Source organism: Xenopus laevis, chromosome 2L, assembly GCF_017654675.1.
Source record: "Xenopus laevis strain J_2021 chromosome 2L, Xenopus_laevis_v10.1, whole genome shotgun sequence".
NCBI classification, from domain to species: domain Eukaryota; kingdom Metazoa; phylum Chordata; class Amphibia; order Anura; family Pipidae; genus Xenopus; species Xenopus laevis.
The window spans coordinates 136,165,236-136,179,381 of record NC_054373.1 but is presented as its reverse complement, the minus strand read 5'-3'; the positions used below and the strand labels follow the sequence as shown (position 1 = coordinate 136,179,381).

General features: G+C 37.3%; 1 protein-coding gene across 5 annotated transcripts in view; it reads right to left on the bottom strand.

Annotated features, from left to right (window-relative positions):
* diaph3.L (diaphanous related formin 3 L homeolog) overlaps nucleotides 1-14,146 on the bottom strand; it is a 302,953-nt gene that overhangs the window by 195,624 nt on the left and 93,183 nt on the right. For all 5 annotated transcript variants that reach the window (XM_018247296.2, XM_018247297.2, XM_018247299.2 and 2 more), the window contains 3 exons: nucleotides 7,193-7,262; nucleotides 6,079-6,215; nucleotides 4,970-5,075 (listed from right to left, as the gene is read on the bottom strand). In XM_018247296.2, the coding sequence (XP_018102785.1) occupies nucleotides 4,970-5,075; nucleotides 6,079-6,215; nucleotides 7,193-7,262 (313 nt within the window). The remainder of the gene's footprint in view (nucleotides 1-4,969; nucleotides 5,076-6,078; nucleotides 6,216-7,192; nucleotides 7,263-14,146) is intronic.

The following is a 14,146-nucleotide window of genomic DNA, read 5'->3' as shown; positions in this document are numbered from 1 at the left end:
GCTTAAAATCAGCAGCTGTAACCGTAGATGATAGTAAATCAGTCAATGCTACAACTTTAATGTCCTCATCTAGTGTATCAGAAGCTGCAGGTAAAGTTAAATGTGACAAACAATCAGCAGTAACATTTTCAAATCTGGTTTGTATTGCATTTTGTAGTTGAAATTCAGTAGCCTTGCTAACCATCTAGCTATACACATTCCAGCTCTTCCTAGTCCCTTTTTTGTAAGCAGTGTAGTTAAAGGGCTATGATCAGTTCCTAAAGTAAATTCTCTACCCCATTGCTAGGTTCTCCATTTTTCTGTTGCCCAAACACATGCTAGAGCTTCTTTTTCAACAGTTGAATACTTACGCTCTGCCTCTGCAAGTGTTCTGGATGCAAATGTTTTCTCTGTATGCTAAGCATGGATCTGTGTGAGAACTGCACCAACACCATAGCCTGAAGCATCTGTAGTAACCATAGTGGGTAGTACAGGATAAAATAAAGCTAGCGCTGGACTGTTCACGATTAGCCTTTACACTATTTCAAAGTCTCTGAACCACACCAGACTTAAAGTTCCACGTAGTAGTGCTCTAAGTGGCTCCACAACTGAAGCATAGTTGGGAATAAACTTGGAAAACCATGAAGTAAGACCTAAGAAAGCTCGTAAGGTCTGGAAATCAGATGGAGTAGGTGCTTGTGTAACAGCGTTGACATGGTCAGGGTTAGGCAGTAATCCATCTTGTGAAATGTGTTATTATAAAAATATATCGGGAACGGTCCAATTCCTATGACGGACGAATGGCTAGTGTCAGAGGGTTGATATTTGTCACCCCCGCTCCCTACGACGCCATAACGCTATAAGGCCCAAGGCAGGATGGATTAATGGTCTACTGTGGACAATGGTCAATCATATAGCTTATACTAGGCCATACAAACAAAAGATCATCACTCTGTTTCTTAAATTCCAGAGTGTCAGCATAACGCCAGTCTGTCTGTTGGGGCCCCTTCTTGCTGAAGTGCTGCTCAAATTACTTGAAATACCACAATGGCCTTGGTTAGCCGATAGCTGATTGCGAGGCTGTGGACCGTTGGAGCTAGGCACAGTATGTTACCACATTCCTTTGTTAACATGTAAGACTAAGTAAATCATTTAGACATTAATTGTACAAGGAGGAGTCAGACTATGTATGGTATTGGCATACTCACATTTGTTATCACCCCCATCTATGACATCAAAATGGGTATATAAACTTATGTTATATGGGAGTATCCTTGGAAAGCATTCAGGTACCACCCAGGTGACACACGACTGTTTCCCCAGGCAAAACCTATTGTCTTGTATTTTGGACACAATAAACTACCTCATTGTATTTGAACTTGCACTATTTCGTGGTTTTGCTTTACGTACGAGGTCATAGAGGTACAAATATAACAACAAATGATATGACCCAGAAATGACAGCTGAGTTTGTCTGAAGTGGCATTTGGAAAGGTTCAGTTTCAGCCCTGCAGAATCAATGCATTTCAGAAAATTTTTCAGGTACAGTACTTGTCATGAAGATCCATAGTTGGAACGTAAACAATTAGATCATCCAGGTAGCATTCTACGCCAGGTATGTCATGGATTATAGAAGACATCTTGGTGCTGAAGCCAGTCCATAAGGTACATGCTTGAACCGAAACTAACCATCGTGGGTGTCTCTGCTTTCCTCGTGCAGTAAAACTTGAAGATAAGCAGTCTGAAGATCCAGGGTAGAAAGGAATTTTGCTTCTCTGAGATCTGAAAATATTTCCTCTATGTGTGGCAAGGGATGATTATCCATAACAACTGCTTTATTAGGTTCACCGAGATCAACACAATACCTCCAGTTTTCTTCATTGTTACAACAATTGGTGAGCCCCATTCTGAGGATTCTGATTTTTCAATCACAACTTGCTCTACCAGTTTCTTTAGTTCCTGTGAGACAGTCTCCTTATAGAGAAGGGCAATCACTTCAATTTCTGGCATACTGGTTTTACATATGGTTTCAACTTAACTTGGTGTACAAAGTTCTTTGTACAGCCCAGTGAAGTGTTGCTTTGTGGTGAAATTTTAGACAAAGGCTGTATGGAAGGCACTGGTGCTGTAGTAATGATACCATCAACTAATTGTAGGTTTAATGCAGCAAAGAGATCCCTACCAAGTATAGCAGTACCCTTAAGCTGGCCATAGACGCAAAGATCCGATCGTACGAATCAACGTACGATCGGACTTTCCCATCTCCCGACCCTCCACTAACCATTCAGATCAAAGTCTTTACCATTCCGATCAAATAAGAACAGATCACCCAATGTTCTGCCCCTGACAGCAATCGTACGATACTTATGTCTGACAACACTAGTGACAGTCTCCCTCTGAAAATCGTACGATCGGCAATACACGCAGAGATATTATCGGCAGGCGACAGAAATTTTCTAACCTGTCCGATCGACCAAACTACCGATCTCCGACGGACGAAAAATGTCGGGTCTCTCCACACATGGTCCGAAAATCGTACGAATCCACGATTCGTACGATTGGATCTTTGCGTCTATGGCCAGCTTTATTCACAATGTAACAATCACATATAGCAGTATCTGATTCAAATTGTACAGTCACTGGCAAGCAACCAAGCACAGGGATTGGATCCATTAAGTAACTGACCAGTCTCAGGGCAGGTGCAACAAGTGGATATTTTGCAAAGTATTTCAAGAAAACATCCTTTGGTAGTATAGAAACAGCTGAACCTGTATCAAGCATCAAGTTAATGGAGTGGCCCTTGTCAGCAGAAGCAGTATTGACATTGACAGTGCATATAAACTTGTCTGGAATAAACGCATCGGCTTTATCCACACTTAATACCTTAACATTTGAAGCAGTGACTTCATGAACATCTTTAGCAGAACTACGGCAGATCTTAGCAAAATGTCCTACTTTTTTGCATTTGCGGCACTGTACAGCTTTTGCAGGACATGTATCATAATTTGCAGTGTGTTGTATTGAACCACAGCGGAAGCAGTATTTTTAATTTGTCTTTGCTGCTCGGTTTTGCAGTGAATTCCTTTCCTTAGCACTGTATTTTGCCTGTGACTGTGCATTATTAGGCCACAGTGCTGATTTCACAGTCTGTACATTCCCAGCAGTTCCCTGACAGAGTTTTAGCCTCAGCCACCGCTGTTTCAATTTAGCTAGCAACTGTAATAGCCTTTGCAAGGGTTAAATCATGCTCTAGGAGCAGCCTCTTTCTAATGCGAGGGGAGTTTGTTTTTTCCACTATTTGGTCTCTTAGCATTTCATCTGTTAGATTCCCAAATTCATAGTTAACAACCAGCTCTCTCAAAGCTGCTACAAATTGTTCTGTGGATTCGCCATTATGTTGTCCACATTGGCGGAATTTATATCTTTCAGCAACCACATTAACGATTGGCACGAAAAAGTTCTTTATAGCAGTAAGAGCAGTTTCATAAGTCTCATCAGGTAATGTATAGAGAATATACGCTGCCCTCTGCTCCCAGGCAGTGAATAAGTAAAGCACGCGTTCTAGCAGCAGAAATCTCCCCTTGGTCAGCAGCAATAATGTAATTTTCAAACATACGGATCCAAGCAGTAAAAGGTATGGTAGGCTCACTAGGGTTTGGGACAGGCCCGGACTGGCAATCTGTGAGTTCTGGCAAATGCCAGAGGGGCTGCTATAAGGTACCATAGAAAGTCAGTATTTAGTGGGCTGGTGGGGGCTGTTTGGGGCCTCTGTGGGGGCTGTTGGGGCCTCTGTGGGGGCTGTTGTCTGTGGGGGCTGTTGGGGCCTCTGTGAGGGCTGTTGGGGCCTCTGTGTACCTAAAATGCCAGAGCCTATTTTAATTCTCAGTCTGGACCTGGTTTGGGAGTAAAGGTGCAGGCTGTTGCAGAGCTAGAAGAGACATCTCATCACCATTTTATATTTTGGTAGCCGAGGAGGAGTAGAGTATAACAGTGCTTTATTAGCAGGTTCATGCAGCCATAACACTTCAACAGTAGCTTCAACTCTAAAGCTTTAAGCAGTATAGAAAGTACTATGTATACACAGTATAACTCTTGTGCACAGTGACACCTACAGGCCATTGTAAACACCACATTAAGTTAAGTTTCCCATTCCTAAATTGATAGTCACTGCTGCAGTAGAACTTAAAGGGGTTTATTTACTAAACTCTGAATGCAAAAATCACAAAAAATTTGATTTATTTTTTTTTAAATAAAATCTGACCTTTAAAAAATCACTATTTTTTTGGAATTTATTAAACCCTGAGAAATTCCACAAAAAAAAGTGAAATTCGTGAAAATCCGATGAGAAAATCTGAAAAAATCGTGAAAATCGTTTTTTGTTTTTTTTCCACAAAGCAAATTTTCTGGAAAATGTAATAACAATTAAAAGTATAAATCTGATCGGATTTGATCGGAGTATGTAGCAGAAAATATTTAGATAAATTCGGACTTTGATAAATAACCCCCAAAGCGTCACTGGCTGACATATAATAGAGGGACATGGGGTTAGCAAGGTATAGACTATAAAGATAGTGTCAGTTGGCTTTTCAGTGATAATGAAAGGATTTTCCTGTACACATGTGAATGTTAGTATTACTTTAATAAAAGAAAAACTGCTAATTATAAATAAACATTAAATGTTATTATTACTTTTTAAGTACAGCTATTCATACAGAAAATATAGCTACTAAAATAGAATAGGATTTAATAATAAGGATTTCAAAAAATGTATAGCTTTTTTTCCCCAAATTTTGGTAGTCCACTAAAGTGAGTAAAAGGTTAGCAGTCACAAGTTATGAAGCTGTAGAATAGTGTACTGGCTACAATTCTCAGCTTTTAGGGATACCAACAACTCAGATTATTGTATAACAATATTTAAAGAACATGGATATTAGCTGTGCTTTAATCAAAAACATATTTGGTCATGAATAAATAAGTAACATTAAACAAACCTGTAGCTGGATCAAATTATGATGCAGACCTCCAACGATTGGGCTAAATCTGATAATTCCCCTTTCTTCTGCAGCAGCAGTTATGGCTTCCAAAACTTTTTCAAGACTAGAAGGAAACAAAATACATCTTGCTGGGTGATAAAAACGTCATTGTAACAAACAACCAACAGAAAATTCCAAATCAATTTGGAACACTAAAAAAGTGTAACTTAGCAGATTGCTGCAAGGACATAGCAAAGTTTATGATGACAGCATTGTTTGTTATCATCTTGTTTCAGTATTCTTCATAAATTCACTAAATCTAATTAAATCAACCGAAGCAGATGGTTAGGAACAAAGAAAGGAAGAAATCCCAATTCACTTTCCAACAGAAGTGAGAAGAAATATTTATTGCATGTTAACAGTGTACTTCTGTCCTGTAAGAGATACAGTACCAAACAAGACATAATTAATTCACTTTTCAGAGAAAACATCTTACCATGTGATGGTTGCATATCTCCCAGATGAGGGAAAGCAATTACACTGTAATTGTTATTGATGAGAACACATTAACTTGTAACCATTAGAAAAAAAACCTTGAAAATGATACTGTTAGAACCAGTAAGAATATCGGACGCATACCAAATGCATCTCATCAATAACCAAACTCACTAAAAGACCATACATTCATATTACTAGAGATGTGGCTTAAATGAAAATTGTCCAAATCTATGGGTGTATATTTATGCACATATATGCAAATTATTTAGAAAACAGCACCTAAACACTGTCTAAAACATGTCCTGAGCTGTATCACTCACTGCTAAGATACAACCTGTCTCAGGAAGAATTGCTAGAACAAGATGTTTGTAGGGAGCATGAGGTTTTTATGGGTCATCAGAAGCTAAACTGCCAATAACAATAAAAACATTATTGTAGTAGAGACTGCTATAGCACCAACTTCATACTAATACCCTTGGTTTGGAATGAGATGTTAGGTGTCTGGATACTTTTAAACATATGTACTTACAAACACACAGATTTTTTCAGGTTTAACAGATATATTCTCATTTTATGCTTTCTTCTCTTCTTGAAAACATCAGCTTAAGTTAAGTATTTTGAATACTTACGTATTTTCCTCCCCGACAATGCATATGGCAGATAATAATTTCACAACATCAGTCATCATGTTAGCCTGCTTAGGGTCCATGGCTTTAGCCAATAAGGATAGACTTCTTTCTTCTCCCAGGATTCTTTCCAATCCATACTGAAATAAACAAAAGCAGGAACTGAATCATGTAACAGGAATTACTACGAAAACAAGCATATCAGTGCCCATGAAACTATATCACTATTAAAAAAAAGGCATAGCTGTGCCATGCATCACCTATAGCAAAAGTGCATGGTACAAATACCAATTTATCAGCAATTATTCCCATGACTATTTTGCACCATCACAGGCAATATGTATTAATGGTAGATGGATGAATTCAATAGCATTACAGGTTTTCTACCTAAAGCGTGGTGACATATTGCCACATTAGACACTTAGTTAAGAGGAAAGATGTATTGCTTGATTTTTTTTTGCATAATATAAGAAAATGTATTTATATGTAAAAGGTCTGAACAGAGTAAAACCCGGGTAAAAGCGCATAGAAGAGAAATGGTTAAATAAATATGGCTTTCAATTGCAATAACATTTAATTAACTTTAAAACCATTTAAATATATGTTTTTTTTATAATGAATGTAAATTGGAAAGCTGGTCAAAATTAAATTTTCATTAATTATGCAAAAACATTTTGGGTGAAGTTTCTCTTTATGATGCAAATAGACTCTTGAGAACTTGGCCCCTCTTGACCAATGCAACAGCATAGGCTTGTGCATACTTTTCCCGAACATACAGATATCAGTAAGGCTACAGGGACAATCCAGTCGATCAAAGTGGGGAAAAAAAAGACAGGTTACTTTTTTTCATTATATTGACTAATCTCACCATACCCAAGATTAGTCAATGAGAATCTTTTTTATTATAACTACTTAGTTTTTGCATATTAAAAATAAACCTGAACAAAAAAAATTTGAAAAAGCTTATTAACGGTAAGCACATCTTTTAAGCATTTAAAGAAATACGTATATGCATTTTTCTTCAAAAGAATAGAATAGAGGTATGAAGTATATTATTAAGTAATATAAAAAGCTATATACTTTGAAAAAATGCACACTATAGAACAAATTGAATTACCTTATTGTTCATGAATGCCTTAATGCACTGAATGGCTTTGTGTTGAATCCTTTTTTCTATTTTTTCAGTTCTAAATAGAATTTAAAAGAAGGGATAATTAATCTGATTAGCTTCGAGACAATTGCATATTTTCATACAATAAGGCACATTTGTCAACAACTGAACATATTTTCTCTGATTACAATATGCAAGACTAAACAAGTCATCTAATTGGAGAGGATAAAAATAAGAACTCCAACCTAAACATCTTGCTTTATTTTATTTGGGTCGGGGGGCTTAGGTCTGCTTGGTTATTTCTTTAAATTATCTTTTGCTGATCTTTCCAGATGCTCTTAAATGACAGCTATTGTTTGATGACCTCCTTGAGTCATAAGCAATAAGTGAGAGAAATTGAATGAGGCACATTTTGGCAGCAGTTTTTAAGGCACAGAGGTCCCTCACTGATGATGTCAGGAGATAAATCTAGCCCAGAATGAGAGAGGTGTAGCTACTGGTCAAGGCAAGCACTCCCATTATTGGCTAGCAGACTTGAAGTTACCTGTCCATCAAATTAAGTAAGTCTTGGCAAGTTGGCAGCAGGATGGTAGGGAAGGTTTGGAGACACTGTAAAATAGTCCCTTAACTTAAAAATGGTAAGAAAACAAATAATCATATTGAAGAAATTATTTATTTTAACACAAGCTTTTACTGTGATTTACTTCCAATCACACAACAGCTCTCCTTTAAGATTGTATTACGAAATTATTTTCTGGTGTCTTTTTAGCATTTTAATAATGTCAGCTTCATTAGAACACCACCCTATGATAAATGTTTCTCTATAACCAGTTGAAAAATGTAATGACAGCGAATGACAGTAGTTCCCCTGAAAGTATTTTTTTTTATTTTTTTTATCAAATGTTATTTAAAAGAAATATTTGCAGGTTTAACTACTGTGGTTTAATTTTTTTAAAAAGTTTTTTTCTGTCTTAGGTGCTAAAGACCAAAATTTGGTGTGCTATTGTGCTTACAGAAAGTTTGCCAGAAACTGCTTTACTTTGAAGTTAAATATTCCTCACGTTGAGGCTGGTGGGGTTTGATTAGTTGCACCTGAACAGACCGTATAGAACCCCTGCAACTCCAGTGACACTTGTTCTTTACGCGAGTGCTCTTTAAGTGGGGACTCTCCAAGTGGAGTTACAAACACAGAAGTTAGTTGGGACTTTGTAAGTGGAGTTAAAAACACAGGAGTTTCAAACAAAAATTAGTTAATAGGATAAAATGTTTGCTATATATTCTAATTATTGTTTCCTGTTTTTTTCACTGTAACTATAATGAGTGCCAGCAAGATTGAAGGTCTGACTCTCTGCCTGTCTATGTGGCAGATGTGAGCAAATTGCCACTTTAGAGGTTCATATTAGAGCCCTACAGCAACTAAATTCAACAATGCAGTCAATTGACAAACTTAAGAAGAGTCTCATGCTCAAGTGCAGGACCAAGCCGGGTCAGATAGTGTGGGTGGAGGCAAACAGCTGCAGGATGATGAGGCAGTCAGCTGGGTTACAAAATCTAGTGTTGGCTACTCAAGGATTTGTGCATTCCAACAAAATTGCCATATTGTGTGAAAAAGATGGGAGTGTGAACTCCGTTTTAGATGAGGCTGATCTTTCCAACAGCCGGGAGACCAGTTTTTCTAGTAGTGGTGGCGAGGAAAACAAAGCCAGGCTTAAACAGATTGTGGGTATAGGGGAATAAATTATTTGGAAAGTGGATAGGTTAATCTGTTGTCCGGATCGCTACAACCGAAAAGTTTGCAGTCTTTGTGGTGCTGGTGGTTGATCAGGTAGACAAATTATTGGGTGGGCTGAGCAAGAACCATGACTCGGGAAGGCAGTGAATGTGATCTGCTTAGACTTTGTTAAAGCTTTTTATAAAGCCCCACACAGAAGGTTAATGGTTAAATTAAGGAGTATTGGCCTAGAATTAGTACTTGGATAGAAAAATGGCTGAAGAATAGATTACCGTGGTGGTAAATGGAACATTTTCTAACTGGACCAGTGTTGTTATGGAAGTACCACAGGGCTGTGTCCTTGGTCCTTTGGTTTTTTTTTTGTTTGTTTATTAATGACCTGGAGGAGGGCATTGTAAGTACTGTTTCTATTTTTGATGATGATGATGATGATGATACAAAATTGTGCGGAACTATAGGTTCTATGCAGGATGCTGCAAAGTGATTTGACTAAATTGTAAAACTGGGCAGCAACTGGAAAATTAGGTCCAATGAAAAATGCATTTTAGGAGAAATAATATAAATGTCAGTTATACACTCAATTGTAGTGTGTTGGGAGTTCCCTTAACTGAGAAAGATCTTGGGATGTTTGTAGATATGTTGTCTAATTCCAGACAGTGTCATCGTGTGGCTACTAGAGCAAATAAGTCCTGTTTTGTGTAAAAAGGGCATTAAAGGATGAAAACATAATTTTGCCTCTGTATAGGTTCCCAATATGATGTGATGTTTTTCTCACAAAAAGGATCAATACACCAGAGGCCACCCCATTTAAACTACAGGAATAGACCTTTCATTTGAAGTAGCATAGGTAGTTCAATAATTAGTTGATTGTCTTTGGTCAACCACCTTAACAATGTAACTATGATTAAAATCCATAAGGGGTTATTAATGTTTTTGATAAACATTTTCCTTCAATCATTTTTGCAATGCCCTGCGTCTACATTTTAGAAGGAAGAAAGCAAACTATTCATCTTCAGAACAGACAGATGATCATCCTGGAACTTCTAAGGAACACTTACAATCAGGCACCAATCCAGTGTTGCCTATATCTACACCTCTCAGTGTGAGTGCAAGTTGTGGGCTAATATCATAGGTACTGAATTACCTTATTGGATACTGTCCTGGACATATTATTGACAGGTTTATATGTTTTAGGTTAGGATGTGAACAGAGCATTTCTGATTTTCCAAAATGTTTTAGAATGACGTGTCAGCAAGTGCACTCATATTACCCAATGTGTATTTCCCCCCAATACCACATGCTTGCTGCTTGGGAAACTGAAGCATCCTTATCTTACGCTGTACTTGAATACTGAAACTATTTTTTTCCACCCAGTACCCACTTATTGTTGACGACAGATGTGTTGTCTATCTCTAGCATACCAAAGTGATGCTAAAGTGGCTTTGCTGCAGAGTACAACTAGAGCTTGGTTTTCTCTGGGCACTCCAAAAACATATGTGCAGGTTAATTGGCTCCTGATAAAATTGCCTGTAGTGTGTATGTAAATATGATAGGGACCTTAGGTCACAAGCTTCACTGGGGCAGGGACCAATGTGAATAATGTATATTCTCAGTAAAGCACTGTGGAATATCTCAACACTATATAAATAAAAGGTAATAATAATAATACATTTTGCAGATAGTGCCCTAGCTATTGTCAACCCCTGGATTGCAACTCTCTAAGGCAGCACTGCTAACAAGATGTTAACATAATAATATAAGAAAGCTGCACATTTTTCCAGCTGAGGAATTTATTTTACATATAACGTTCTCAAGTCTCTGCACAATCTGAAACAGGAGTGTTAGGTCAAAGATAGGTTTTAGAAATTGTAGCTGAGATTTAAAGGATTACGGAAGTCTGAAGCAAAACCAGCCAAACCTTCTGCAATTGGTCACTTTGGGACTTATTCAGGAAAAAAACAGGGAGAGGAAAGCATTTAAAGTATGAGTGATGAAAAGGCTAAAACCATATATTTTTAAAAACAATTTTATCCTCACTTTTAGGACTATCGGGCTCAGTAGGAAAGTTTCAGTTCTCCGGATGGCAAAGCTAATAACGTGAGCAGAAAAACACAGTTTGGCTATTAAACCAAGCTGTTTAATACCAGTAAATCGTCTGTGCTTATTAAGAAAGAATAGTAATAGGACACTATACAAAAGGAGATACAAAAATCAGAAGTTTTTAAAAAGATTTAACAAATATAAGCCTTTGAGTTTTGCATTGAAAGCATTTTGAACTGAAGTGCTAATGTTTTTTCTATAGGAAGAAATTTAGTTTTTGAAAGCAGCAAGCAACAATTTTCTCATACGGCTAACAGAGGTGGAATGTATATGTCCTCCAAACCAGTCTCGCAGTACAACTTTTTCAGGAGCAGGACCCCAGTGCAGCTCAGCAAGAAGATTACACCAGTCTGACCACTATATGCAAAATGTATTTTCTGCTTTTTTATTATTCATTTATATGGAAGAGAAATATGTGGTGTTTTGGTCTTGGCAACAACTTCCTTTCATTAGATATCATGATAGTAGTAAAAACTGTACAAATTCTAAAAATCAGGTAATTTCAGTAATCTTCTTAAAACATTTCTTAAAAGGCGTAGTTCAATTTTAACTTCACTTTAAGTATGATGCAGACAGGGATATTATGAAAATGTTTTTAGTCTTCATATTTTTATTTTTGTGTTTTTTGAATTAAGTAGCGTTTTTGTTTATCAGCTCTCTACTTCGCAATTTCAGCAGCTACTGTAGGGCCTGATTTACCTAACAACCAGACAGCAGCTTAAATGAGAGCCTAGAATATGAATAGAAAGGGGAATATATAGACTAACTAATAAAAGTATTAACCCCATTTAAGAGGTGGAAATTGGTAAATTGGTGCAAATAATTCAGAAACTAAAATAAAATTCAGCCCAATTGAAATGTTGCTAAGAGTATGCCATTCTATAACATACTAAATGTTAACTTAAAGGTGAACTACCTCTTCATGTAACATGCCTGCACATAGGCAGCTTATCATTTTGAGCCAAGTGACTAAGTTCATTATAAAGCAGCTGTTAAGAATACCACTAGTGCCCAGAGACTTGCATAAAATACATTTATTTAATTATATCTGCCATTGCTTTAGAAAATCATGTACCTTAGGTGACAGTTAACGGGGAACAGTACGAAGGCTGGTAAGGATGTCATTTGTGGAGCAAGCCTATTTTCTTTTCTGGATGCTTCTGGAAGACCCGTCTAATGGTTAATTAGGATGAGTATTACATACTCTACTATTCTTAGAGTTACAGTTAAATGCTAATACAACAAATTGACTATGAAGATTTTCATTCATCCAGGTCATAGTATATCTAGTATAGGTCAATCTAAAAACAACTGGACTTGCTGAGTAATCAATGAAGACGTTTCACTACTCATCCGAGCAGCTTCTTCAGTTCAACTGACTGGTGTGGGAAATTCTCGGCATATAAACTCTTCCACTAATCCATTTACAATGGCACATTGTAACTCTTCAAAGAGGTGACATCTGAAGAAATTCACAGAGGTGTTGATTCTGTGTAGTTGTGATAGGATGCAACTCCTAGATACAGGTGTTACTTGTGAGAGTATGTAGCAGACACCACCTGTCTGCTACATACAATGCTGTTCTAACATCCGTACCCCGGCGGATTCAGAACACTTCACACATCCATTCATGCAACTCTCACAATTAACACTTGTATCTAGGAGTTGCATGACACATTGGATAATCCTATCACAACTACACAGAATCAACACCTCTGTGAATTTCTTCAGATGTCACCTCTTTGAAGAGTTACAATGTGCCATTGTAAATGGATTAGTGGAAGAGTTTATATGCCGAGAACTTCCCACACCAGTCAGTTGAACTGAAGAAGCTGCTCGGATGAGTAGTGAAACGTCTTCATTGATTACTCAGCAAGTCCAGTTGTTTTTAGATTGACCTATACTAGAGCTAATACAACAAGTTTTTCATGTCTGTTACTCTGTTATGAGGCTTATGCCTAAAACATTTGTAATGGGGGGCTTTATTTGTCTAGAAGATATATTGAAACAAACTGTTTCACTCTCTTTTTGCAAGATTTGTGTTGAAATGTGTTTTTATTTAGAACAGATAGTTCCATCCTCAATAAATCTTCGTGGCCGCTCCCCCAAATAATGTATTAGACCTAACTGTCAACGAAAATCTGACAGTGACTCCTGCATGAAGAGAGACATATTGTTGATGGGGGTGGGTTGCTGAATAGTAAAAGGCACATCATTTTGAATTCATCCTATTTAGAAAAGCTTTTTTTTTATCTCTATGAGCTGAAGCTCATGTTAGACTTTAACTACTATTCCCATTAAAGTTAAAATTCTTAAAACCTTTGTGCATAATGGTATTGCTTTGATGGCAGACCTGTATCAGGTCAATGCTTTGTCAAAAGAGAAGGGATTTGTTAAGCACCTCACCAGTGTTTATAATAGTTAACCTCATAGCCTATTCGCTGAAAAACACAAAGGTAGCTGCAAGGGATCCCTGGGCAGTGTGTAAAATTATAAAGTAGTGTAACGTAAAGTAGAGTAAAATTCTGTTTACCCTTCTGCGTACCACTCAGAGTGTACAAGTGCGTGGTGATAGAATATTACCCCAGAATGGAGATCTGGTCCAGGGTCTGAGGTTAACAAGCAAATTGGTACCCTTAAAACCTTTACTTTAAACCCAGGAAGTTGAATCCTCTTAAGATATGTTACATGGAGTACCTCACCAGAATTACAGTGACAAAAGCAAGGAACAAGGGAAGTTAAACTAAAGAAGTAGGCTCGAAATGGTGTACATTATGTTTTGTGCTTCTGTACAGTCACAGGCAACCACAGTCCTTTAGCAGTAAAGATCTGTGTCTCCAAAGATGCCCCAGTAGCTCACCATCTTCTTTTCTGCTGATCCACTGCACATGTTCCATGGTGCTGTCAGTTACTGAGCTTAGGGACCCACTCACAATATACAGTACACATAGAATATAAATGTCACAATATAAGGCTGATTAGTAATTAATATGGATAATTACTACATCGCAGGACAGAAACCAGTGAAATTAGCATCAGAATTTATTAATCAGTCGTGTAATATCAGCTTATATTACAGATCAACTTCATTTTTTGCTTGATAATTTGTGATGACCCCTAAGCTTAGC